General features: G+C 43.0%; 3 protein-coding genes across 4 annotated transcripts in view; 2 read left to right on the forward strand and 1 right to left on the reverse strand.

The window, feature by feature from the left end:
* The first annotated feature begins 1767 nt into the window (after positions 1-1767).
* arhgef38 (Rho guanine nucleotide exchange factor (GEF) 38) lies at positions 1768-15313 on the forward strand. Its single transcript, XM_071912962.2, has 14 exons — positions 1768-2091; positions 6915-7099; positions 7348-7465; positions 7595-7742; positions 7878-7895; positions 8080-8279; positions 8504-8637; positions 8919-9023; positions 9139-9258; positions 10071-10460; positions 11173-11310; positions 11950-12151; positions 13162-13442; positions 14585-15313. The coding sequence occupies exons 1-14, from the start codon at positions 1875-1877 to the stop codon at positions 14765-14767; spliced, it is 2439 nt and encodes an 812-aa protein (XP_071769063.1). The 5' UTR covers positions 1768-1874; the 3' UTR covers positions 14768-15313.
* A 142-nt stretch (positions 15314-15455) lies between these two features.
* ints12 (integrator complex subunit 12) lies at positions 15456-21649 on the reverse strand. 2 transcript variants are annotated; one of them, XM_071912964.2, is made up of 7 exons: positions 21518-21649; positions 20021-20186; positions 19689-19850; positions 18822-19006; positions 18465-18624; positions 18157-18303; positions 15456-16302 (listed from the first exon to the last, which is right to left on the reverse strand). In XM_071912964.2, the coding sequence occupies exons 2-7, from the start codon at positions 20174-20176 to the stop codon at positions 15727-15729; spliced, it is 1386 nt and encodes a 461-aa protein (XP_071769065.1). In that variant the 5' UTR covers positions 20177-20186; positions 21518-21649; the 3' UTR covers positions 15456-15726. The 2 variants fall into 2 exon arrangements, with proteins under 2 accessions (XP_071769065.1, XP_071769064.1); XM_071912963.2 differs by having other exon boundaries at positions 18151-18303.
* Positions 21650-21911: 262 nt separating this feature from the next.
* Positions 21912-26658, forward strand: part of gstcd (glutathione S-transferase, C-terminal domain containing) — a 48714-nt gene continuing 43967 nt past the window's right edge. The window contains exons 1-4 of the mRNA XM_071912976.2: positions 21912-22003; positions 22185-22615; positions 23330-23782; positions 25336-25602. Coding sequence (XP_071769077.1) covers positions 22196-22615; positions 23330-23782; positions 25336-25602 — 1140 coding nt within the window. The 5' untranslated portion in view covers positions 21912-22003; positions 22185-22195. The remainder of the gene's footprint in view (positions 22004-22184; positions 22616-23329; positions 23783-25335; positions 25603-26658) is intronic.

Raw genomic sequence — 26658 nt, forward strand, 5'->3', positions numbered from 1 at the left:
ATGGTTGCTAACATTGTGTATTTGCTTGAATATAATTTGGACTGTACTTGTTGGTAAGAGAAGAAAATAAAATGTTTGTACTGGTGAAAGTCTTGATTTCTTTTTGAACACACACCTACTTACACTAACACTGATGATGATGATGAGATGCAAATAGTCCTATGAGATACAAACATATACAGTCTTTTTGGTCAATTGAAAATGCATTTTAAAGGTTAAAGTGTGGATGACTGGCTGATGTGTAACAGTGAGCCCTGTGTGTGCATCAGCAGTCTAATGGAAGTTAAACAGGTGTCCTATGAGCACGCTCCATGGTGACCTGAAAACACAATATGCGCCCTTATTACCTGTGCTTCAATGGGGAGGAAAATGCATCCGTTCATTGTTCTGGGGAGGAATGCAGTATCTGGTTGCCATGACCAGGAATCATTGTTGCAGCTTGGTGTCGATGAATTACCTGTCTAACCAGATCTGACATTTTACAAAAGTCAATTTATGACTTTAAAATGTTACATTTTTATATAAAGAAAACAACAAGCTTAAAAATGTAGTGTGGAATAATGCGAGGAGGTTTGTTCCAAAATGAGGAATTTGCCATTTGAAAGAAAGTGACACGGATTCTTAAAAAATGATTTTAGTCTGGATCTTCTATATTTTTATATGAACTACATATCTAGGTTATGCAGCAACTTGAGAACTGGCCAATACATTATGGAACATAACATATTAAATGTTTGCCAACAAATAGATCTTTTTGAAAAAACTGTGCACCATTTGTTGACATAGAATTTGTGATATGACGTCTAAGGCGATGAATGGCTTTTTCACTTATTTTTCCCCCTCAAAAACTTGTTTAATTTATATCTATTTGGTAGTTTAGGTACTTATCTCATGACTTGATGAGGATTTTGGTTTTTGTTCCATAAGGTTATTTAACATACTGTAGATATTAGAGTTAACAATATATTCAGTTCTGAACTTAAAGATGAGATGAAATGAAAAATGCCTTTTTAACCCTTTTAGATCACATCCCCGGTCATATTGTGCACCTATTTAACAATATATGCCAAAAAAAATAACAAAAATCAATTTCATTGTATTCTTATATCAAAATTCAATCATGTTTTCTTCCTGTAAAACAAAATATGCCGTGTGCTTACGTAAGCATGCCCGTAACTAATTTCAACCAATAATATCATGACATCCACCCATCAATCAATCTTCAACTTTTAGCGCACAGAGCTAAGAGGCTAAGATTCATTAGTTAGCTAGCTAGCAACAGCACACCCACTTTTCAACGTTCAAATCAAATTCCTCCCAACGTTATGTCCCGCCTGTCTTTCCTGTTTAATACGTCACGATACGGAAGTTAGATACTCTCGAAATGCCGTTTCATCTCGACTTTAACTTACTACTCTTTACAGCCCACAGGCCAAAAAATGCAAATACTTCCTTGTTGGCACATAAATAACTTTATGAGTTTCTCACACTGCATTTTGTTCTGCAGGATGCCTCTTGAGAAGATTTATCTTTAGTATAAGACCAAAACAAGACTTTATCTGTGGTGGCCACTGCTCTGTCCTCCCATCTCATCACTCTCCCTCCCTGGATGGATGTAGGTGTCCACAGGGAGGAGGCATAGCGCAGCAGTGGAGAGGTGTGGCCACATAGCTCTCTCGTGACAGGTAGAGTCAGGGGGAAGGGCCAGATCACCTGTGCTGAACTGGCAGCCAGTGCACTGTGAACAGTACACCTGTTGCACTTCCCAGCCTCTCTCTCTCTCTCTCTCTCTCTCTCCCTCTTCCTGTCCCTCTCTCTTCCCCTCCTTTTCTCCCCGGCCGGTCCGGCAGCACGAGGGAGTAGACGGCTTCACCATGGATCCCAAGGAGGCCAGCGGGAGTGAGAAGGAGAAGGAAAAAGAGAAGGAGAAAGTGATCAAGAAGAGGAACAGGCCCGTGTTCCTGCGCTACCTGGAGAGGAGGAAGACGGACACTATTGTGGCAGAGGACACGGCCAAAGGAGACATCAACCTGGGGACACTGGTGAGGAGGAGCCAGTCGGACAAGACAGAGTACAGCGCTAAACTTAAAGGTACACCAGCTAATGGCCTCCCCTGGGGTAAAAACTATGGCAACAATCTCTACACATCTGAGTCAAGACTGCATTGTCTCTGAGAAGTCCCTCAACTCCTTACACTCCCAAATTTGTTGATAACACACTGTCTAGGAGAGATTTTAGACAAAATCATTCATTATAGATTCCAAAGCAGCATCTGCAGCTTGAGGGCAAAAATTCACACATAAATACACACACATACACACATACACACACTGCTCTATAGCTCTGGATGCTGGGCACCTGTTGTGTTGCTATGTGTTGAGCAGGAGATATTCCCGCAGGGATGAGGCCACATATGCAAACCGTGCTCCAAACTCAGGCACAGAGGAGTGGCTATAGAAATGTTCCAGACCAGCTGGTAAACAAGCCAGAAACTACCAGTGACTTGTTATGAAGGACTGACAGGCTGGTTTTTATTACCGACCCATTTGATTAATAGAGCAGTTATAAGAGAATTTAGGTACATGGTCCTAAATTTGTTTAAATTCATGTTTGAATTTATTTTTAAAATGTAATCAAGCACAATCTGTTGTGTTTGGCTATCCACATTAGAAAACTTCAACTGCAAAGTAAGAATTTCAGAGCATGTTGTGGGAAAGGAGCGAGGATGGTAGCTTCATGAATCCTCCTGTCCATGACCTCATCACAACTGCTGACACAGTCTTTTTACAGACAGACACATGTCCACGTTTCAGGAAAACTGGCTTCACCTGTCCTCACTAAAGTCATGTGCTGTCAGTGACTGGGAATGCTGCACTTCAGGCAAAATGAGTTACATCACTATGTCAGCAAAGTGGGTTACTATTGAAGACTAAGCAAAGTATGTAGATGTTCTGGTGTCACTTGTTTCTGCGCTTCCTCTACAATGAACAATACGCCCCCACATGCTAAAATAATTTGTTTGTGGCACCTAGTTTAAAACAACTAAACAATATAAAACGTTTCACTTGGAATTGTAGTGATAACACAGATCACACACACTTTCTTTATCAGCAGCTGCTGTTTACCTAAAATAGAGGCACTCTCTACTCAGTAGCACTTTCTATTTTTCTTGTGCCACCAGCCTGCATCATGGCAGGGTTGTCAAACAACACCGGGTGTTTTCAGTAAACCAATCTCCCACCCTGTTTTGGAGGACTTTAGCCCCACTCCTACAAGCAGCATTACATATTTACTGTGGTATTAGCATTGCAAATATTGACATAATGATGACTTCACCGAAAGAGGAAACATGTGAGTTACCGCTCAGCAGTGAGTTCTCATCTGTCTGTCAAACAGGTTGGTCAAGCCACAAAGCCATGGCAACCTGACATTATGTCCAGTAACTTAATATAATAGTTTTGATGCTGATTTGCCGTGACATAATTCCTGCTCCTCACTATAGCTCAAAACTCTTGATGTATCTCATATGAAGGCACAACAATGAACTGAATATTCACAGAAACTGATCATCTAATTACGCTTGAAGCAGGTTACTTTGTTGTGGTGGGTTACATTGTTTTGAGAACTGTGTGTGTGTGTGTGTGTGTGTGTGTGTGACCTTGCTATAGAGACTTTGTTTACTTTGTAAATATAAATAAAAGGTAGAGGTTGAACCATCCTTTCAGGGCAGAACGCCACACAATCCCAAAGCAAAACATATATAACCTTTATGTGGTTTCAGTCATTTCAGTCTTGGCCTATTATAATTGCTGTAGACCAGCCATTATCGGCAGCTTTTACACACTCAGTATACTTTATCCTAGATATATTCTCAATGATAAAATCCCATTGTGCAGTTTGCAGAGTGGCGAAGTCTAACGTGTCATTTTTCCTGATGGTGATACATGATACGCCGGGCCTTGTATTCTGGGGCCTTCCGTTAGATCCCTTTCAATGGGCTGAGCAGTGAAAGGCCCTGTATCCACTTTCATGGGAACTCCTGTGCCGGCAACCATACCTCACCACACATAATGATGGCAAAAGGATAGGTCACCGCCGCCTGGCTCTATCCGTCACCGAGCTATGATAGGCTATTAATATATTTTAATAGCATTGTAGCGGCGTGGTTCTGTGTGAATGAGTCTTTTCGAGGCCAGGCTTGGATGGAGTAACTTCCATACAGCGTGCAAAGTGCTTTTAAAAGAGCTTTTATGCCATTTCTGCTTCATTGTGTACAGTGGCGAATGACAGGGAAGATGGGAGTGAAAAGCGATGATGTATGAAAAGGGCCGGGGCCAGATTTGAATCCTTGAAATTATAAATACACGGTATGCACTTCAGCCCAGGGAGCCACCGAGAAACCTCAGCTAATCTCTCATTAATGGGGCTGTTCTCACGGGTGGAGGCTTTCAGAGGTTCTGGGGTCTCTTTTCACACTGAAAGGCCACGCAGACACGTGAGACTTCATGATACTGTTGAAACATGAAATGTGATTTTTTTTTTTTGCATAATATTTCATTTTGATTAAGTATTACCATTGTGTCTCTGACCCTCTAACTAGATATCACAAACTATTTTAATTGCACATTCTGTTTGAGGAAAAAAAAAGTGTAAGGCTGTAGTAACGCATCTATAAGGGATTAATGTACTGACTATGTGGCAGAATGGGAGGAGGTATGCATTTCCATTTCTTGCAGCATTTTCATGGATTGACAAGTTCATTAATAACTGTTGAAGGAAAAGGCTTATGACTGCATAGCTATGTTCAGTCTCATAGCAATCATTGTGCTGTACACACTGAGTGTACCAAATATAAGGACTTTTTCCATGAAATAGCCTGACAAGGTGAATCCAAATGAAAGCTATGATTCCTTATTGATTTCACCTATTAAATTATCTTTAATCATTAAGGCGAGATGTAAATGCAGGGAGGAGGAGGGGTTAAAGGAGACTTTTTAAGCCTTGAGCCATATGATAAGTTGCTTGTGCAAAAGGAGACCCCATTTACACCTGGCATTAAAATGTGATCTGTATCAGGATATATTATCTAGATAAGGAAAAATGTAAGGTGTAAATGCACGCAGTCAGCCTGTGATTGGATCTGCCAGCCCACCTCCAGCCCGGAGTCGGCCTGGCTCGCACAGCGATCGGATCTCAGCCGGACTCAGCCAGGCGTGAATACAATCTGTACAGTGTGTTCGCGTTTGTGAGAAAGTACCGGCCACATGGCAGAAATGTCATGACTCATTCTGAAGTTTGCCATGAATCCACTCGGCTTCACTGAAGGACTCCAACAGCAACCGTCCGCTCCCACCAGTCATCGCTCCTTTCCCTCATCCCATAGTGAAGGAGTCACTCTAGTAGTGCTGCAAACACTATTGGTAAAAAAACAACCTGTCACCGTTTCTGTTGCCTCCTACGAAAGAGTCGCAAAAGACAACCCTTTCCTCCACAAATGAAAAGTAAACAGAGGCTGTACAGTATCACGTGTAATGAACCTACACCCACCATGTTTGTTTTTGTTGACAATGCCTCCACCCACCTACTCACCTGTTTTGCATATTGTGCGAAAAAACTATTAGATCCTCACAATGCGGAACGCATAAAAATACCAGATGTATGCAAAGGGTGTGATTGGATTGATCATTATCCGGATAGCATATACTGATTGCATTTTAATACCAGGTTAAGTGCTAATATTTTGTACACAGAGAGTAATCTGAAATGCTTATTGTTAAATCTTATATATATAGTAGCCTATATAGATGGTTCAAAACCCACAGCAGTAGTTTTATTTGTCTATACTTTTACTGCACACTCTGTGCTGTGTATGGAGCGATAGAGCCACCCAGTCATCACTCATGTATGGTTGTAAATAGGTGTGTTGAATGCACTAGATTTTGTGTGTGTGAGAGTGTGTGTGTGTGTGTGTGTGTGTGTGAGTGTGAGTGTGGGCATGTGAAATGAGCAAGCTGAGGTTGATGGAGTTTGGGTTGGAGGTTGACGAATTTGTTTGTGTGTGCATGCGAGGTTGTGTGTATGTACGCATGTGTGCACCTGGGTGTGAATCTGTGTCAGCGTGTGTGTCCTTGCATATGTAGGCGTGTGTTTATCAATGTGTGTCAGCCCCCCGCCCCCCCCCCCCCCCCCACCTCCCCACACGCCCCGTGGCAAGAGCAGATGGAATGCCCATACACGGCGTAGCATTACATCAGCAAGACGATTAGTTCCGTAACCCGACACGGGCCTCGCAGCCTTCTGCCTCCCTCCCTCCCCCTTTCTCTCTCTCTCTCTCTCTCTTCATCGTCCCCCCCCCCAGAGGAGGAAGTGGTGCGTGGCGGCGATTAGGCAGCGAGGAAGCATCCCTCTTCCCTGAACACACACTCCTGCCTGCCTCGCCTGCCATGCAAAGCACAGAGCAGCCAGAGACTGATTAGGCTGCAGAGCGATAAAAAAAAAAAAAAGAGAGAGGAGGGAACCTGACTGGCATGTTAAGTGAGGCCTTTTGGCGCTCAGTCAAAATAATTAGATCACCGTGAAATACCGATGGCTGCTCCGGAGTCAGGCGGATGTGTTAGGAGAGATGTATGTTTTCACAAGCGTGCACAGCCACAGGGCCAGTGTGTTTACAAACATTTCTGCATATGCATATGTGCTACAGATGCTCTGAAAAGCTGCCAAATGCATATTTCCAATGAAATTTAAGTGCATCGATCGAATTTGCATCATCAACTTCATATAACCTTTAATTGTTGATGAACTCATTGTCGCTTGTGTATGCTATATGGGTATGTGACTGGTTGCCTAAAAGCAATCTATCACATTTAAGCTTATTTCACATTTTTAATTTATTATCACATCCCCTCTTCCCTCAGAGAAAATGACACCGCATGACCTGTCCTCCCCCTCCTCTCCAGCCTTGGACCCTGAGGAGGTCCGTTTGAGGAAGATGAGCCGCAGGGCAAAGGTCATTCAAGAGCTAGTGCAGACGGAAAGGGACTACCTCACAGACCTGGAGCTGTGCATCAGAGAGGTGGTCCAGCCTCTTAGAGACATACAGGTAGAGCGCTTCCCTTTTCAAGACCCAATCAAGACTTTTGTGGACTGAATGTGGAATCAACCCCACTAACCTCTACAGACTACAAGAGCAGCTCTTTGGATGATGTCATCTGCTTTGATTGTTAACCTTAACCTCACTTTGTTTTTACAGAGAATAAGGAAACAGTTTGATTGACATAATTGTATGGTAGATTTACTTTGATTACATACATCAAATCCATGTTTTATAGTTTCCTTATCTTCTGTTAGGTGGTGGATGTAGACCGGCTGTTCACCAACATGGAGACGGTGTGTGAGGTGTCTGCAGCTCTCCTTCATAGACTGCAGCATGCCACTGCTGAACCTGATCCAGAAGCACTTGTCATAGGTAAATGGCAGTTTGACTCTTAGTCACCTCATCTGGTTGCCTGTTTATATAATTTGTTGACTTTTACTACTACGGTTGATACTGGATCTAAAAAGTGGGCTAAATCTAGTGTCACATTTTTGTTTGAAGGAGAAGTATTCATCCAGGCCAAGGCGGCTTTGGAAGATGTCTATAAGATCTATTGCTATCATCATGATGATGCCAACTCGTCACTCAAATCCTATGAGAAAGAGGAAGAAATAAAGCGACATTTCACCACGTGTGTATTAGCTCTGAAGTAAGTGAAGTCACTTCCTCCACACGTTTTTCACATCATCCTCAACTTATAACTTCCCTCCATTCTGAAGACCACAATTTACTGTATATAATATTTGATGTTTACTGTGTTTTTTTTGTGTGTGTTTCGTTACAGGAGAATATATGACCAAGAGTAAGTACCCTGTCATGTAAAATTGATTTTGAGAATTTACTATACTGTCTTTGTTAGCATATGATTAAACCTTTTAACATTGATTATTATATTTTATTGTCATGTTTTGTTTTGCATCATGTTCTGCGGGTCATAACAGTTATGTTGATCATTATTTATTGCATAATATTCTTATTGGTCACAGAGGGAAACCCAACTTGCTGGACATGGGTTCTCTTCTCATCAAGCCGGTCCAGAGGATCATGAAGTACCCTTTGCTGCTCGGGGAGTTGTGGCAGGCCACACCTGACGACCATCCTGACCGCCGGCCACTACAGGAGGCACTGACCGCCACCAAGATCATCAACGTTAACATCAACGAGTTCAAGAGACGGAAGGATATAGGTGAGAAGTTAAAAACATCGATGAGTATTTCTGTCATTTCTGCCCATTTATCAACTGCATAATTTTGTTAGCTGTGACCACAAGCAGGTTCATTATTAATATTTAATGCATGCAAATGACACTAGTTGTCCTGCTAAATTAACTGTCTCCTATCCTATCCATTCTACATCCATATTCATCCTTGATTGTTTAAATTTTGGCTCCATTTCCCTACACACTCTCAGTCATGAAGTACAAGAGGTCAGAAGATGAGGGCACACTGAGGGGCAAACTGAACAAGTTCAACATCCACTCCATCCGGAAGAAGGGTGACAGGTTCGCTGGCTATCTCAAGATCCTCACTGGAGTCGAACCACAGGTAAAATACTTTGACCATAACCTATTTTTTACAATTCAACCCACACTCACTATAGTTGTATAAAAATGAGTAATAAACGTAAACGGCATAAACGTGACTGAGGCTTGTGGACTTGACACTTGAAGTGAAATTAAAGTTTCCGGCCTAAAGGGCTTATCGACATACAATTAACTGCTTCAATTAAATGGTTAGCGCTATTTTCAAGCGCTGGAAAGGTCACTATTTGTAGTAGCAAGGAATAAATGGCACAAGTAGTTAAAAGTTAACTCTTCTTTCTGTAGGTGAGAGATGAAGTATTTGATAAAGAGGAAAAGCTGTTCAGGAGTCTGGAAAAAGCTGTGAGGCAGCTGGTCAAGAATGTGCAATGTTACCTGCAGCACACCCAGGTACGTCACTGTGGAGATTAGCAAATCATTGCTTTGTGCAAATATGTACAAGCTAGAGCAGTACATTGCCCTGTTGTCCTGTTCTGAGGCTGTTTTCCTGACGTTTTTTCTGCAGGAGATGGTGTCTGTAGCCGTCCAGAACGTTCAGGACATGGAGAACATCATCAAGGACCCAAACAAAATTGACACAAATGGCTCACTGCACAGTAATGGCAATGACCCATATAAGCACTTTGTAAGTATGAATGACTTGTATGGTACCCATTTATTTCACTATGATTGATGAATTACAAAACATTTTTTTCATTTTATCTTCAGCTTAATCTCCAGGTTATTCTTCAATCTCCATCTTTTCCCTCTTCCCTTTCTTCCCTGGATCCAGTGTATTTGTCTCTCCTTGCTCTGCTGTCCTGTTCTTCCATGACTTCCCTTTCTCCCTCCACCTCACTGTGAGTCATCTGTGAAATTCCGCCCATAGCTACCTGCTTTCTGCCCAGTATATTAATCCTCTTCCTCTATCTCTCTAACTTTCCTAGTAGGTCCTCTTGTACACCTCCTTCCCCACCTCCCCTCTCCTGCCCTTCTTTCTATGTGGATTGCTCTGTTACTAATTCTGGGATAGCTGCGCCTGTGAATAAGATTCTTTGTGTAGACGCGCCTCACCCCAGCACTCCAGAAGTGCTTGAAACCCAAGTCCTTAATGAGCTTTCCAAAATAAGTATAGGCCAGCCTTGAACACAAACGCACCTGTACTCTAAGGGGGAGAAAAAAAAAGCAATAGCCCTTTTATGTATCAAAGCGGAAACGGAAGGTGAAGGTGGTAACTTTTTCCAGTGGAGCAACAGTTTCTTTCAACTCATCCTCTGTACTTCAACCCTTCACATTCTCTTCATTACGACTATAGCCGATGAGATCTGTGCGTTTTCTGGTATTATTTGTTACTGTAAGCAGGACAGCACCACTAGTTGCTCTGTGTGTCTGCATGCAAACTAAACTGTATACATCTCTATTCATTTCTCTTTTCCCCCTCACTGACTGATCTACCAGAAAGACAGCATGGAGCGCTTGGTCCTCGGCCCCCTCTCCTCCCTCCAGGGCATGTTCACTGCCCCGCAGAAGCTCATCCAGAAACGCTATGACAAACTGCTGGATTACTGCAGCCGTCTGGAGCGCTCTTCCTCCTTCTCCTCCTCCTCCTCCACCTCCTCCTCCTCCTCCTCGTCCACCGCCTCTTCTTGTCCCTCGCCGGCGTCAGAGGACCAGGGGCCGGCCAGGAGGGACTACCAAGCTCTCAATGCCCAGCTAGTGGATGAGTTGAAGAGGTTCAATATGGCCGCCCACACCATCCTAACCAACTGTGTGGTGTATCTAGTGGCCCTGCTCAGAGGTCTGATGGACACGACACTGCACCGCGCTCCATCTATACAGCAGCTACCGGTGAGGGTCCCACACATAATATAATAAATATATATATTACTACATAATAAAATTAATAGGGCAATAAGAACAATATGCTAAAGTAATGCTTTACCAATTAACCTATATAGACAAAATGTATTTTCAAGCCATTTGCAGGGTTGGGGTCAATTCATGAATGAGCTCATCAATTCCGATTCAACTGAGGAATTGGAAGTGGAATTTGAAAAATCCTACAGGAAACATTGGAACATGGGAATTGAAGTGGAATTTCAGGAGGTTGAATTTAATTCAATGAAATTCTGTGAAATTCCATGGTTTTTTGTTTTTCTCTTACCACAGATTACAAGTAGTGTTATATATTATCAATACTGAAAATCATAAAATGTTATAAGTTCCTTTCAGATGGTATTTGATGCAACATGTCAATCATAATCCATACATTATGATTGAATGTAGCTGATTTGTTTAACTGTCTATTTGATTCATAATGTTTGATTCTCTAATGTTTAGTCAAGTCAAGACAATCTCTTGTAGAAGTGGAATTTCGTGGAATTTAATGGGATTCAATTCTGTTTCATGTCATTCCAATTCAATTCCAATTCTGTTTTCCAAGTCCAACCCCAGGAATTGAATTGGAATTTGCCATGCACTCTCAATTCACTTCATGAATGGCCCCTACCCTGGCCATTTGGCATTGCAACTGAACTGTGTTATGTGTTTGCTTGTCCAGGCTCCGTTGTCCAACATCACTGAGGTGCAGAACAGCATCATGGATGAGCTGAACAATCTGACTTTTGTCAAGGACAACGCGCAGAAGCTAATGGAGCGCAAAGTCAGCTTTGAGAGGCAACGAGACAAGAAAATAACGGTAACCCTGTTGCGGGGGAAATGATCCGGAGTAGATCATTCAAATCCAGGGTCTGAAGGTTTCATCACAGCCCATGTTCAGTATTATGATTCATGTATTTTAATGAGGGTAGCCTGAGTCAGTGTATGGACATTATTTTAAATCTCTGATCAGCAGTGTGTGCGTCTGTGGAATTCTTGTAGACCCCAGGTTAAAGCACAACCCCACAGTCCCACATAGTCCTCCGAGTCCCTCATTACTATTTGAACCAATTCTAAGCCATATATAGCCAGTTATAAGTCTTATCAGAGGCAGACAGTGTGAAGAGCTCTGGGCTGTGATTAACTAGGGCACTTGACAACTCAAAGCTCCGCCAGGTATCAATCCCCTGAGACTTGTATGTCTATATGTGTGTCTGCGTGAGAGTGTGCCTGCGTTTGAACGTGTATGTGAGCAGATCTGTTTGAAACTCCACCCCCCTTATCAAAACCCAGGGGAGCTTGTTACCTTTCACCCTCCCCAGAATGCTCTCGTACGCTGCTAACCAACCACGTGCGTACGTGTGCCCACACACACACACACACACACACACAAAACCCACGTCATCACATTCAAACATTTACACCAACCTGTGTCCCCTCGTGCTGTGCTCCCCTCAAGGTGCCGGAGGTGCAGCATCAAACCGAGGAGGAGCGAGCCCGGCTGCTGGCAGAATACCCGTCTAGTCGCCTGTACCAGCTGAAGAGAAAGTGTAATGGCTGCCAGGAGCAGGACCTCAGCCTGCTGGAGGGAGAGCTGGTGGCCCTGCTGGAGGACACCGACCCCCTAGGCAGCAGCAGCCGCTGGCTGGTCCACAATGGAGGCAAGTGTGTGTGTGTGTGTCCCTATGTGTGTGTGTGTGTGTGTGTAAAAGGACAAAGACCCTCAGGGCACAAGTAGCTACTGATGCACACTGTTAGTAAGATATACAAGGTGAATTAAGTTATCACACCAGATCATCAGTAGGTACAGTAGGTGTAGGTTACCTTCAGCAGACATTCCTCTCCTCGGGCTACTGCGTGAATAGACCGGCGTGTGTTTGATGACTGAGGCTGTGTAGAAACACCAAACTTTACTTCCTGACACTGACGAGTCAGCCAACGAGACAAACTCCCAGGGGCTACTGTGATGTCACGGCTGTTCGTGCCTCTTCGCCTGCCTCTGGAGATGGTTGCCTCACAACAGGGCCGACTCCATAGCTTGTCTCCATCTACTCTCTGTGTCGCACAGCAGCACCTGAGATCCTGACGTCTTGTTTGGAACAAACCGCTGCGCATTGTAAGCAGTGTTACTTAGAGTACAAAGCCTCTCCCTCGGGGTATTCAGAAACAAGGACGGGGAGATGCCGCATGTGTGCTTCTCTGTACTCTGCAATAACAAGTTTTTTTTTTCTTATGAGGAGCTCAGTCTAGAAGAAGTGTGTGTATGTTTCTTGGTGCGGAGTACATTCTTCACACACTTGTCTTTTCCGCTGGGATTACAAGCATTCCCAAGAAGTTGTTGTTTATCATTCATATTGATATCAACGCTATGAATATGCTTGTCTCACATATTTACACACTTTTTAGGTCTCTCACTATAACTGTATTTAAGACTGTAATCAGGTGCTACTGCCTTTCAACCCTAATGTGAGACATATAGTCCCACATGCGACACACACATTTATCCTCCAGAAATAATGCCCATTCATTCTACTGAACCAGTTCTGTGAATCAGCAAGTGGATTTCCCTACATTGTACAGTTTGTCCTATGATTAGTTAACCAATAAACATTTAAATCTGACCCAAAGAGCCAGGAACCCTGACAAAACTGTCCCTGTTTGTCTCTGTCAGGTACCCAGGGTTACGTCTACTCCACCTTCCTGAAGCAGTACAACCCCCTGAGGGACTCGCAGCGGGCGGGGCAGGCCGCCACTGAGCAGCAGCAGCAACAGCCTGTCATGGTGGATGAGGACTTTGACAACCTCAGCCTGTTTGTGTCAGGTAGCGGCAGCAGCAGCCTGCGCAGCTTCAGCCTCATCAACGCCGACAGCTGCTCCACCCTCTCTGGTCTACAGGGGGAGCTAGAGAGCCCCCAAGACATGGAGGATACACAGGACTCAGAGGCTCAGCAGGTGTGTGTAGGTCGGGGTTGTGTGTAGTGGTGGGGAGAAGGTGGGGATACTGATCTCGCTTCAAGACATTGCAGTGGCTAACTTTAGTGAGACAGGGAAAAAATACTTTGAACTAACTGAGGAGGGTTCGTAAAGGAGATACTACAAAGAGTCAAACAGCCACTCTGTCTCAGGAGGTTGATTTCCAGCCTGAGAACAGTCAAGGACAAGAAGAGGACTAATGCCTTCAGCAAGGTCTCCAATATCAGCAATATCCGCAGGTGCAGAAAGACTGCACACCATAACACACAGGCACATGCACGCACACACATTTTGAAACGACTTGAAAAAAAGCATCATCAAAATGTCCAAAATGTAATGGACAGAATTGAAAACAATACAGTAAACGCCACATCACATAAATCTCACATTGAAGAAGCAAGCGATGCAACTTTAACTGGGTTTTCAGAGGCCTATAAGTGCCTCCTCATTGAAGAAGGTCCAGTCCAGCTATAAAATATGGGGATTGCTATTACAGAGGAGCAGTAAAACTGAGGTGTGCTGGTATATACAGTAGAGTGGATAAGTAGTTCTGTTAGCTTGCACTGGAGAGCTGTGGCAGCACACCTGATAGCTTTACAGTGTCTCGTTCCAGCTTGCATAGGCATTATATGGGGTGGATAAACCCCATAAACATGACACAGCTATTGGTGTTAAAACATATAGTGTTGACGAGGGTCAGCAACTTGTGAATCAATGCTAACCAATGAAAGTTATAATTGATAGCAGCATTCAGCCCTTGTGGAAAACTAATGAACAGTGCCACCTTCTGGATTTACAGGAGGATGCATTTCTACCTCTAACGGTTTTAAATTACTTGATGTGGATGCAATTTAAGAGTTCCATTTCAAATTGCTACAACTCCATTTTGGGGGGCAAAAAAAACACATCACCTTAAGTTTATTATTCAATACCTCTAAAATATAAACAAGCCAATCTGTAAAAGTCTTACCTACCAACCTTTTAAAAGTACCCTAGTTCAATGTCATTTTTTATAGAAACAATTTTGCAAGAGCAGATATCACATTTTTCAAATGGTGACATTTTTTTTTTTTTTTTTACCTCTGCTTGCATCTGATCTATGTGCATTTTTCTTTCCCTAGTTTTATGCTGTGTATGCTTTCCAAGCCCGCTGTGACCAGGAGCTGACCTTACAGGAGTACCAGCATGTACGGATCCTGCAGTTCTGTGACCTGGGAGGCAATAAGGACTGGTGGTTAGCTGAGGCTAACGGACAGAGGGGCTATGTCCCCGCCAACTACCTGGGCAAGATGTCCTATGCATAGATAGAGGCTGGATAACCCTTATCAGAAGACTACATCTGTGGTATTGTCAGAGAAAAGAGACCTGCTTACTTGATGAAGCCGTGTCATCATCATTTTATGAATATATCACGGAAAACAGAACATTTCAACTGTAAAGATTATTGCATATCTGCTTTGTGAAAGCCAAATCTTGCACTAGGCATCACTGGGCCTTATTATCAAACACCTCAGACCAGGAGTGTTGAATTTTGAATCTGCTTTGCCTTTAAGATCATAATGAGACAGATCATCAATGGGATCTGGTCAATAATCCAGGCCATTGTGCTGAGCACTTTTTGTATTGTCACCTACAGTGTTGTTGAGTTTAAATTGTGAATGGGTGTTGCCCTAATTAAATGATTTATTAATGAAGTAAATGTTCTACGTGAAATGATTTATACATGAAGTAAATGTTCTACGTGAAATGATTTATACATGAAGTAAATATTCTGTGAAATGATTTATACATAAAGTAAATGTTCTATTTGAGAATTTATATGAAATCTTAGAAATCTATATGAATCCTTCAATATGTATATTTTGTCAATTATGTCATGAATAAACATCCTCTGATATCACTGTAATCCATTTTCCATTTGTCCTATATTATAATTCACATTCACAGGGACACCAACAAAGTCTGCTACAGAGTCATAACACTCACTACTACCACTTTATAAGAAGAGGATATTTAATGAACTTTGTCAATAAAAAGTGACAGTTACTTTGCAAATGGTTAGATTTGTTATGACAGAATGAGGCACGCAGAGTCCAGCAGCTTTTACACAAAGAAATATTCAAGTATTTGACTGGATGGTGTTACTCCATGTACAGATGCTCTCTTAATTCCAAAATAATGCTCTGGCACTAATTCCACACTGCTTAAGCCTTTCTTTTCTACTCCCTCACACCTTCTCTTACACTGCGCTTTCTATCTCTGCTCATTTCTTCAGTTTCTTCTGTGCAGCTTTCTTCTTCACCAGTTGCAGCCGTTTCATGGCGTTGAGCTGGGACTCTTGCGATGTGGGTGCTTTGTCCCCTGCTGCGGCCTTTGACCCGTTCCCATTGTTCCCATTACCTCCTCCGTTGCCGCCAGAGCCACCGTTCCCCCCCGCGCTCGGCTGGGAGCCGCTCGGGGAGCCGCCCCCTGACGACCCCGACGTCGACACCTTCCCTTGGCCGTCCCCGCTGGACGAGCGGTTCAGCGGCTGCTTACCCAGCGTCAGGGGCGGAGGAGGTTTCAGAGCCGCCTGGCTAGAGCCGTTTCCATTGCCGCCCCCGGGCATCTTGGTACTCCCAAGTCCTGACTTGGCTCCAGCTAGCCCAGACAGCCCCACAGGTTTCTGGCCAGAGGGAGCTGTGGAGGTCTTGCTGCTTCCGCTGGGGCCCGAAGACCCCAGTTTGGAGCTGGAGGAGACAGAAGGGCTCGTCTTGGCCCCAAATGCAGCCCAGCCCGTAAGACCGCTGGCTGAGGAGGAGGAGCCACTGCTGCAGGGATTGGCTGATGTTGTGGATGCCTGGACGAAACGATAAATAATTACCATACTGCAACACCAATTCACAATGCCAAGTTTTTGTAGTCTGTTTGCATGGTCATTATTTTTTACATTTTGAAAAACACCAGTAAATTAATTTCAGAGCATGCCAAAGCAAATTTGCTGATAAAGCTCAAATACTATGCACCATTGTCAGTGTAACTGCAGGTTGAAAAAATATGTCATTTTTTTATGCACCTAGTTTGCAGTGTGTGCAGTGCCTGTCTGGAGTATGTGGTGTAGTGCTTTCTAAACAAATGCAGCTGATTAGCTAAGGTCACCCTCAGATACTCTTACTCTGTTATCAAGTTGTAGTGTTCAATGAATTCTAGGAGTTATTTTGTTATCAAGTGTTGTAATTTACTTTTTTTGGTGTACCCACTTTCCCTCAACCTGCTTCATCTAGTTCAGTTAGCGATTTCCTACATTTCCCACAAGGCCTTTCTACAACCCCAAGAAAAGGCGTGGACTTTTTGCTTTCATTCAAAGGGTCAATATTGGCATGTAAATATAGTCAGCTAGCCAACTAGTTTGTGAACATTGGGGCGTGTCTATGATCACAAGCTGCGTCCCTTACTCAAAACGCGTCTTGTGGCTGCATTGCATTCTGGTCTATTGAGGCTACTGTTGAAGAAGAACCGATGGATTTCTCCCTGTATGATTGTTAAAACATCAGTAAGTCTAGAAAGAAGCTCTTGCTCTTTGATTCTGAGGGACTGACATCAAAACCTGATGTTTACCGTTGATGTTTTAGATAGCTGAACAATTTTCTGCTATCAAAGTCAATTGTAGCTGTGCTTGAAATATCTCAAATGTGACATCACATCGTTTATGTTTGGCCAGTTACCCGTGGGAATAAGAAAAATACACCACTAAGCAACAAAACCCTTTTTCCTTTAAAGCTATCCCCAAAGGAGAACACACACTGTGAGAGTTGCAGGATATCTACCCATTAGCTACCAGTAGCTGTAGTTTCTTGTATACCACATACTATGCTAGAACACTGAGTAAAATTAATATTATTAGTTGGCTTGGAACACATACACGTCTGAAAGCCCCAGTATTGTAGACCAACTACATTTACCATTTAAGTTGTGTCAATTAGTGACAATTACCTGCAAGCTGGACAGTGCATTGACTTACCTACTTGGGCAACATTTGTATTGAAAACCAACAAAAACACTTCCACTCCGACTTGTATTGATAGAATCAATTATTGACAACAAGATATTGCGTTTGCTGTCAAAATAACTACGGTGAACTCCACTGAGTAACACTACTGTGAAAAGTTTTAAATACAATCCCCCTGGAAAAGTGCACTGCATAGGAACGCTGTATCAGAGTGGAACTGAGTAGGCTGGTACTTGAAAATAAAAATATGCTTCCTACACATTTTCCTCTGCAGGGACTTTATGTACGCTGCCTTTTAGAGCAGTGTGCCCTGTTATTGACGGCTACCGTTCTTCTCTCTTTCACCACCAGTAACCACAGAAAGATGCAGAACACTAGTTTTTGTTTGATGTGAGGGGTAACACAAGAGCAGGTGTGGCTATGGTGTGGTTAGCTATGGTGTGGCTAGCAAAAGGCCAATGGTGGGAAACAAAGCAAGGTTTTGCTAACCTAAAATTTGTTAAAAGTTATTCTCATAATTTCAGTGTCACTTCATAACCCAAATGTTTGTTAACCATTCAGAAAGTTGGGAAATCAAACATTAACCCTAACCCAAACGGAATAGGCCTAACAACTAATCCAAACCCTAACCCTCACATGCTGTCTTACATGCTTTTCAAGTCTAACATCCTGCAGAAGCCATGATGAATTAATGCGTACCTTCACCTCCGTTCTTTTGAAGGCCTGGAAGGTGCTGGCTGTGTCAGGCTTGGCTTTGAGCTCCGTCTTTTTCACCAGTGTGTCTTTTACAACAGGGGCTGCTGATACCGCTGCAGGGGCCGGCTTCTGTGGAGGCTTCTGGGCTTTCTGGGCCTAGTGAAAGAAATCAACTCAAACTGTTATTTTTAGACAATAGAAACAATGCCAGTTCCTATTAATATTACCTTATTAACATGAATAAACACTGATTAGCCACCTAAGCCATGCTATGTATATGTACAACGTGGATACAGGAAGATTATTATTTTCCTTACCATACGTTTCATTTGCCTGGTGCAGCGGGCACAGTACCACACAAGCCGAGGGTCATTAACTTCTTTGTCCGTCACCTGGGGTTTGTGACAGTCCTGGTGGTACAGGTTATGGCACTCCTGGCATTCCACCAACTGGTTTCCCATGGTCACTGTCATTTGTCTGAGGTAATAAAAATGGCACAGAAAGGTAAACGCATGAATGGAAATGCATGTCTGGCTAGTATCCAAGTTTCTTGTATACCACATACTAGGCTAAAAGAACTGTGTAGAGTATGAACACGTACACATGTCCTCAAGCCCTAATGCATTGCAGACCAACCACATTTATTGCGTTATTTGTCAGTAAGTGACACTTACCTGCAAACCACACAAGCCAGACCCATCTCCATGGCAAAGTCGTCAGCGTTGGTCTCGTCGTAGTCATGTATGTTTGGCAGCATGAGGTCTTTGCTCGTCTGAACGGTGATTGGAGAAGAACGATTCTCCGGTTTCTCCAACCGAGGCTTCTTTGGAGGGTCAACCTCACCCAGATCAACCCTGACCTATGTTCGCCAGTTAGAAAAAATGAGGTAAATTTAGACTATGCATGTTGACAATCAGTGCTAGCTAAGTAACAACATGCCACATTTTTGTCATTTTAAAATTATACAATCCTGTATGATGTTATGCATGTATCATTTTATGTTGTTTTTGAACTTAATGAATCACTCCGCCCATTTTTGTCCTGGACCTTATTTTCCATCATATTGATCAATTCTGACCAACATCTCATAAATTGCTTCCCTATAGAGGGGGGTTGAAAAACCTATTGCTGCTCACTCTGGAATGAGATATGGAAATATGCAATTTTCACGTTAGCCATGACCTAACAACTTTCACTTTTTTCTTTCAATACTTTACATAGACACATTTACAATGGCCAATGTAGCATCAAAACTGTAAGAGAAAGGCATGACTTTAGATCATTTTCAATTAAATCGTTTTACCAACATGTCTCATCACAGATTAAACCATTAATGTGTTGAAATGAATTCATGAATTAATTTTTGGAGTATCCATTGGACTGTATTGGAGATCTGCACATGGTATGATGAAAAAAGTTGGGAAAATAGGGTCCAGGTCGAAAATGGTCGGAGTTATGCATTAAGGGACATAATCATTCAGAATATGAACCTAATATGAATATTTACTCCAATTCATCCAGGGACAAAATGCACCCAGTACCTTCTCAGAGGGTCGTTTCTCTGCCTCTTTCTTGCTCTTCTCGGAGCTGCTGGACTTGCTGCTGCCGCTGCTGCTGCTGGAGGACGAGGAGCTTGAGGACGACTTGGAGTCCTGTTTACTTAGGCTCAGCTTTGACACAGAGCTCTTGGACACCTCTATATCCTGAAGATACACAGTGATTAAGACAAAGGACATTGCATCTAGTTCTATAAATTATATACCAATAAGACAAGGTGACAAGTGAATAATAGTGAGCAACAATGTCAATAAAGGAAGGGGTCGGACAGAGAACTCCTATATATATTAGCATCAAGATGTAAATAACTCCTTACTTTTTGTGATGAGCGGTAAGATGAGTCACTCCCTCTGGATAGCGACTCATCCAGCAGAGCTTTGAGTTTCTCAGCAGAGTCTTTGCTCTTGGAGTGCAGGTAACTCAGTCCCTTCAGGAAGATGGGATCCAAGTCCAGACTGACGGCTGCAGCCATGGTTTAAAATCTAGGAGTGATAATAAGGAATGTTAGCTTAAGTAGGCTTCAATATCCACTTAGTTTGTCTAGTGACATCGCTAAGGTCTTTCTTTTGGGCTTTTGAGATTAGCCTCCAATATCTTTTTAATCAGGAAATATAAGCAAGTTTTACATAAGTTCAAAAGTAAAAAACAAAACAAAACATAATTGTAAACAAAATGTCTCTTGTGTCTCCAGCCAGCCAGTTAGTTAGTTACAGGGGTGCGGTCTGGTCAGGTTCATCCTCACATTCAGCTCTATTTGTTTGGGCTGCTGAACATTAAAAGCATAAAACCTATTTCCCTTCACATGAATGTCTATTATTTTCAACTTGAGACATTGTTTCTATTAAATGTGAGAAAATGTGTTTAATAGTGAGATTCATAAAAAAAAAAAAAACATAACTTCTTTTTAAATGAGTTTGTACCTCTAGAAATTTTACTGATGTATAGTAAACTTCCCCAGCCATTCATAATGTATCAGGCTTTTCCATGGCATAATAATCTTTGTTACTACAGCTATGATGTAGCCGGGAAATGAGAGGAGAAATAATTTGTTTCTGAGAATAAGTTATGCTTAAAGTTAAATTTCCATACCTAGATAAGTAGCTTACTATTAGGTTGTTATAATATTATTAATTAGTGAAATATATAGAGGCACAACCTTTGATAAAATATAGCTTATTGGTCAGTTTTCTTTCACAGCAGAGACACATGAGCAGTGAGGAGCATACTCTGTGTATCATATATACCCTTAAAAGCTGTATATATTCATTCACCTGTGTCTCTCTGTTTACCTTTTGCAAAACCTGAACTGAACAAGAGAGGGGAGAAGAGGACAGAGACAAAGAGAGATGAGGGGAGGAGAGAAATAAGAAGAGGCAAGAGAAGAATTCAGAGGGGGAGGAAGTGAAGAGAGAGACCGTGACAGAAAAGACAGGCAACACACTACAATACATCACTGTAGGCCTGTACAGACTGTTGTTTTAAGTGTTTACTATGATGATTAATTTAGACCCATGTATGTTCACCAGTCTGCTTCATTTTGCTGTTGAAATTTTAAACATTTCTTCCCAGGGAGGATGCCCCCGGACCCCCCTCTATGTCACTGTAACTGAGCCCCTAATGTAATAAAATCCTAACAACGCCCCTGACTTTGTCTATCGGTTATAAGGAACCAGATAGGCTGACGTTGCTGAGTAGTTTGTCAGGAAGAGAGACTGTGCACTGACTGTGATAGCTGCACAGTGGCTAACTTCCCACCCAGCTATCAATTATAAATCTCAATAAAGTCCGTCGATTTTCTGACTGATTACATTACCTCACAGTCCGCTCCTGGTAAATGTGTGCTCTTTATACAGGTGTAGTCGTTCAGACGAGCAAATATCGAAGGTTAATCAGCAGTTCCTACTCAGGGAACAGAGATCAACCAGGATGGATGGACCGCTTTTCCTTCTTTCAACCTGCGCAACCATTAAATACGTCCGCGGAAACTACACGGCGCGGAACATTGTGTGGAAGTTGTGTTTTCATTAAAAACATTCCAAAAGCGCATAGTTTTGCATTTACTATTCAATCCACTTATTATTTTTATGCATTTTGTATTATTTTTTTTATATATCTCATATTAATTATCGTTTCCACTAGTATTGATTCGTAAGGAATGACACGGACAACTGGTGGCACTGTGGAGCTATCCAATCGTTAGCACCGGCAAAGAAGAAGAAAGTAGGAAGTGCCTTCCATAACAACGTGGGTTTAGTGTAAACTAATGTCCTGTACATATCTCTGCTTTACAAAAGCTGCTGTAAGTATCTTCTAATGTTGTTTTATACCTCGCATCCACAAGGACAGTATGCAGACTTCCTAGCTTGCATGCTACAAGATGCATGCACGGCTAAATGCAATTTATTGATGTTATTATCACATTTTCTAGACAATTTTCCCTAACTAATAGCTTGTTTGCCACCTTCTGTTTTACTCTGCAGTACTGTTTATCATGAAGCACACAGACACGAAGCAGCAACAGCAGCACTCTCTCTATTTAGAAGTTTGTTCCCAAAATGAAGAGCCATCTGTTCCCCTGCACACCTCCATCGCCCTGTTTCTGCTGTCCTACTGCGAATGCAAGTCTTTCAAGGTGTTTCTGGTCGCCGCCAAGCCCTCCGGCTCCCAGTCACTGAGAAGTCAGCTGCCGGAGTCTCTGGATGTGTGTGACATCCAGCTGGAGGACCTGCCCCTGCTGGTGAGGGGCTGCCGCCTCCCTGCTGCTGTGGATGAGACCGGGAGGTACTGCAGGGCCGGACTGGCTGTGGTGCTGCGACACATCATCGACAAGACCACCGAGGCTGACCCGAGCAGGAAGGATGTGTTGGCACTGCTGGGCTTCAAGAAGACCTGTCTGAAGGCCTGCGCTGAGGTTAGTTGGGAGGAATCAATGTTGGGGTCAGTTCATGAATTAACTCATCAATTCCAGTTCAGGAATTTGAAAAAAAAAGAAAAAAAAGAAAACCTCAATTGGAATTTCAGTAAGTTGAATTTAATTCTGTGAAATTCCATGTTTCTTTTTTGTTTTTTCTTACCACATATCTGAGATTACACGTAGGGTTATATATTATCAATGCTGAATATCAGAAAATGTTTTAGGTGGTAGTTGATGCATAACATGTAATCATAATACATACATTATGATTGAATGTATTTGATTTATTTAACTGTCTTTCATGATGTTTGATTTATAATGTAGTGGAATTTAATGGAATTCAATTCTGTTTCCTGTCATTCCAATCGATTCCAGTTCAATTCCAATTCTGTTTCCTTAGAGCTGGATGTAATTCCAGTCCAACTCCAACTTGATGGCTGATCTGTTGCTTGATTTGCAACAAAGCAAGTGCCTGAATCATTAAATGACTGTGATTAGCAAGTATTGTGCTTGAGATCTAATAGTTGATACTATCCATACTGCTTTAGTGTAGCTAGTGGCATAGGCCATCTTCTGAATGCCATTCTTCTAACACATGTTCTAACAAGGCTTCAGTCATGATTTTACTTTCAATTAAGGGAGTTTTCAGAAAAAGGGGCTGCTATATTTGACGGACAAAAATCTTCTCTTTCTCATCCTCTTTACTCGCAGGTGAGCCAGTGGACCAGACTGTGTGAAATTGGCATCCCCTCTGCTGTTGAAGAACACCTCCAAAATCCCACGAATCAGTATCTGCAGCTGCCTCCCGCCATCCTCCACTTAGAGAAAAAGCTGGGCGAGCCTGTTAAAGTCCACAATGATGACAAAATCCGCAGACAGAAACTGCAGCAACAGAGGCAGAAGAAACAGGGTGAATCCCCCGAAGCCCAGGGGAACCCAGAGTCCCAGGCTGCTCGGCCCCCTCAGGCGTGTGACGGACTGGAGCTCAGCACGGCTCTGGCCAAGCTGTCTGTGGATGCAGTTCCCCCTCCGGCCACCAGGGAGAACTCTGAGATAAGGAAAGTGAAGACCACGGACCTGCCCCCGCTGGAGCATGTGTTTGCGGAGGGACTGTACTTCACTCTGACTGATGTGGTGCTGCTGCCATGCATCTATCAGTACCTGGTAAAAGCATTGGAATTTCATTATTTATCATATGAATGTCTGTGGACCGAAGCCTCGTCCAGAAACTAACCTTTCTACTGTTTTCTTAGGGCTTTGCCTAATTTAGATCTATTGTGTGAATAGATTTCTAATGCTCATCTAATCTTAGAGTCAATACATGCATCTCCTCCATAAGCCCCGTATCTTCAACGCAATCGCATGCTGTAAGCCTTCCAAAATCTACCATAAGCAGACTCTTTATTTGCACCGTGAACAATCACGTGTAGCTGTCCAAGTCTTTGTTTCGCAACGTAAACAGTCGCACACATGACTTCACTCTGATGCCACCTTGTGTAGGCGGTGCCATGCACAGAACACCTATTCAGTGTATTTACTGGCTTTTTCCCTGGTGACCGCTCTTTATTATGATGACATGTCAAATTATGCGTGACATATGATTTTGACATTCTGGTCGGGGTAAGCAGGTAGCACATCCAGCTCCTTTCAGATCCAGCCAGGCAGAAACTTGAGTCAAGAAGAGTCACTGCATCAGACTTGGCACAGGTTCCTGCTCTCAAAGGTGGTCCAGAGCCACCTGGCAAAGCGTGATAACAGTGTATGGGAGGGTTTCTATTCAGATGGAGCAGGTTGAAATGCATTTCAATGACTGTACTTTAGAAACGCATTTCTGTTTGCAACAGATCAAGGATGAGTGGGTTGTTATGTTGACCCTAAGACTCTTAACTTCATAAACTTTTTTTTTTTTTTTTTTTGGGAAAGACTTCAGCTGTTTATGAACATCATGTGAATATTCATTACACATAGTTATTGCATATTTTAAGTTGGTAGCAGTCGCATTGCAATGGGGACCAGACTGTACTGTAGCTGTTCTGTCATATTCTTATTTATTGGTGGTTGAAGGAGACATATGGTTTTATAGATCAGGAATTCTTCACAGTCACGCAGGGAAGTGGGTCTCAACCTCCCTTTCACCCCTCAGCCATCTCCAACTATCCCTTGACTGTGGGAATGAACTGAAGTTCTCACAATGAGGCTTTTAGTAGTCAGCTGTGCTCCAGTGGTTTCCAGTTTCACACTCAGCCTAGCGTGTCTCCTCTTAACGGCCATCACTGTCCACGGACACACGCAGCTGAGACGGATCCTTCCCACTCCACCCAGTTGTCGGACTACCAACTGTCCCTTCTCTCTCTCACTCTTTCTCTCTCTCTCTCTCTCTCTCTCTCTCTCTCTGTCTCTCTCTCTCTCTCTCTCTCACTCTCATTCTCACTCACTCACACACACACACACACACTAATTCTCAGATCATGTCTCTGTTTCCCTCTCCCCACCTCCCAACACACACACACATTTTATATACCGCTATATTCGTATTTTTCTGCCCCCCTCCTTTCCTCCATGTTTCTGTCCAGCAGGGTGATGAGCGGTTGGTCATTCTGGTGGAACCTGACATCTCGCTTCACTGGACAATGACACGTCTGATGAGTCACTTAATCCATATCTCCTTGTTTTTCTTTTCTCTTTCATCCCTCTCATTCTCCTATTCTCTCTCACAGCATTCCCTTCAGACGCACGCTGCTAGCGCTCTGGCCCAGCTGCCCCTCCTGCTGCGTTGGCACAGCCGTGTCCAGGAGGTACCTGGGGTTGTCAGGGCGGCCCGGGCCTGTGGGATGGCTCCCTCCACCTCCCAAACCCCCGGGTCCAGCCCCCCAGCCCCAGCAGCAGAGGCCGTCCCAACTAGCCAAGTGGAGCAGGAAGGCCCGGAGAGGACCACGCAGGCACCCTTTGTTGGCGGCCCCAGGCCCACAATGACTAAACTTAAAGTAAATGAATAATTTTCTTTTTTTATTTCTCATCATGCTTTCCTTTTCTGGGCTCATGCTGTGCCCTCTGAACTTGTATGCAACCCTGCCAGTCCCACCGGTGGGTCCATCATTACAAATGCATGTTGTGCAGCCAAGCTTTGTTCCCACAGAACTTTATTTTAAAGGTTAAATGTGTAATATTTCTCCTTTTACTGAAACATAATGTGACTAGTAAAAATCAGCAGAAGTTCTCGAATGGTAGTGAGTGAAACAAAGTGAACAGCCACGGCAAGGTCCATTCAAAAATCTGGCAATTTGTTTTTGCCAAAAAACACACATCAGAAAATAGAAAATGTGAGACTTTATTACTTATCGATAGGGTGTTTTGGTGAATTTGGCGTGTATGTAATCCTCGGACCGGCCCATTTATGCACCGGGCAAGTAGTGTTACTTCACAGATAAAATAGCGACTCCTTTCATTTGATATGTTCCAAAAATCCACAGACAACAGGAATCGTGGTACTGTCAGTATCCTAATCTCGGCAAGTGTCCATTGAACCAAAAAAAAAGTGCTAACTCGGTAAAACATGATAGAACGTTCATTGTTGTTGATTCTGAAACAGTCCAACCGGCGCCACCATGCTGATGATGGTCTCACTCTATGGAGGGCAGAGTGCTGCTGCAATGGCAACACTGAACTATAGAGGCTAACATTGGACCAGAAATTACACATAGACCCTTTAAATTCTCTGTCCTCCCAAGACACCAAATATGTCATGCTGAATAGGATAGAAATGTGTATAAAATCATGCACAAGACATCTAAATTTCTTCCATCTGATGTCATCTTGGGTTTGAATATTTCACTCAGTATAAGTGTGCTACACCTTCAATGAAGGGCTGGAACGAGCAGATACAGAATATGTATGTGGCATTGCTGTACAGTGTGGAAAAAAGTTGAACTGTGAAGCTTTTTAAAGGGAAAAGTCGGCGTGCAAGGGGTTAACACACATCCACAGACTGTGACTTTAAGGAGCTGAGCTCTCTCCCAGTGTCCCATCACAGCATGATGGAG

Source organism: Centroberyx gerrardi, chromosome 3 (genome assembly GCF_048128805.1).
Source record: "Centroberyx gerrardi isolate f3 chromosome 3, fCenGer3.hap1.cur.20231027, whole genome shotgun sequence".
NCBI classification, from domain to species: Eukaryota; Metazoa; Chordata; class Actinopteri; order Beryciformes; family Berycidae; genus Centroberyx; species Centroberyx gerrardi.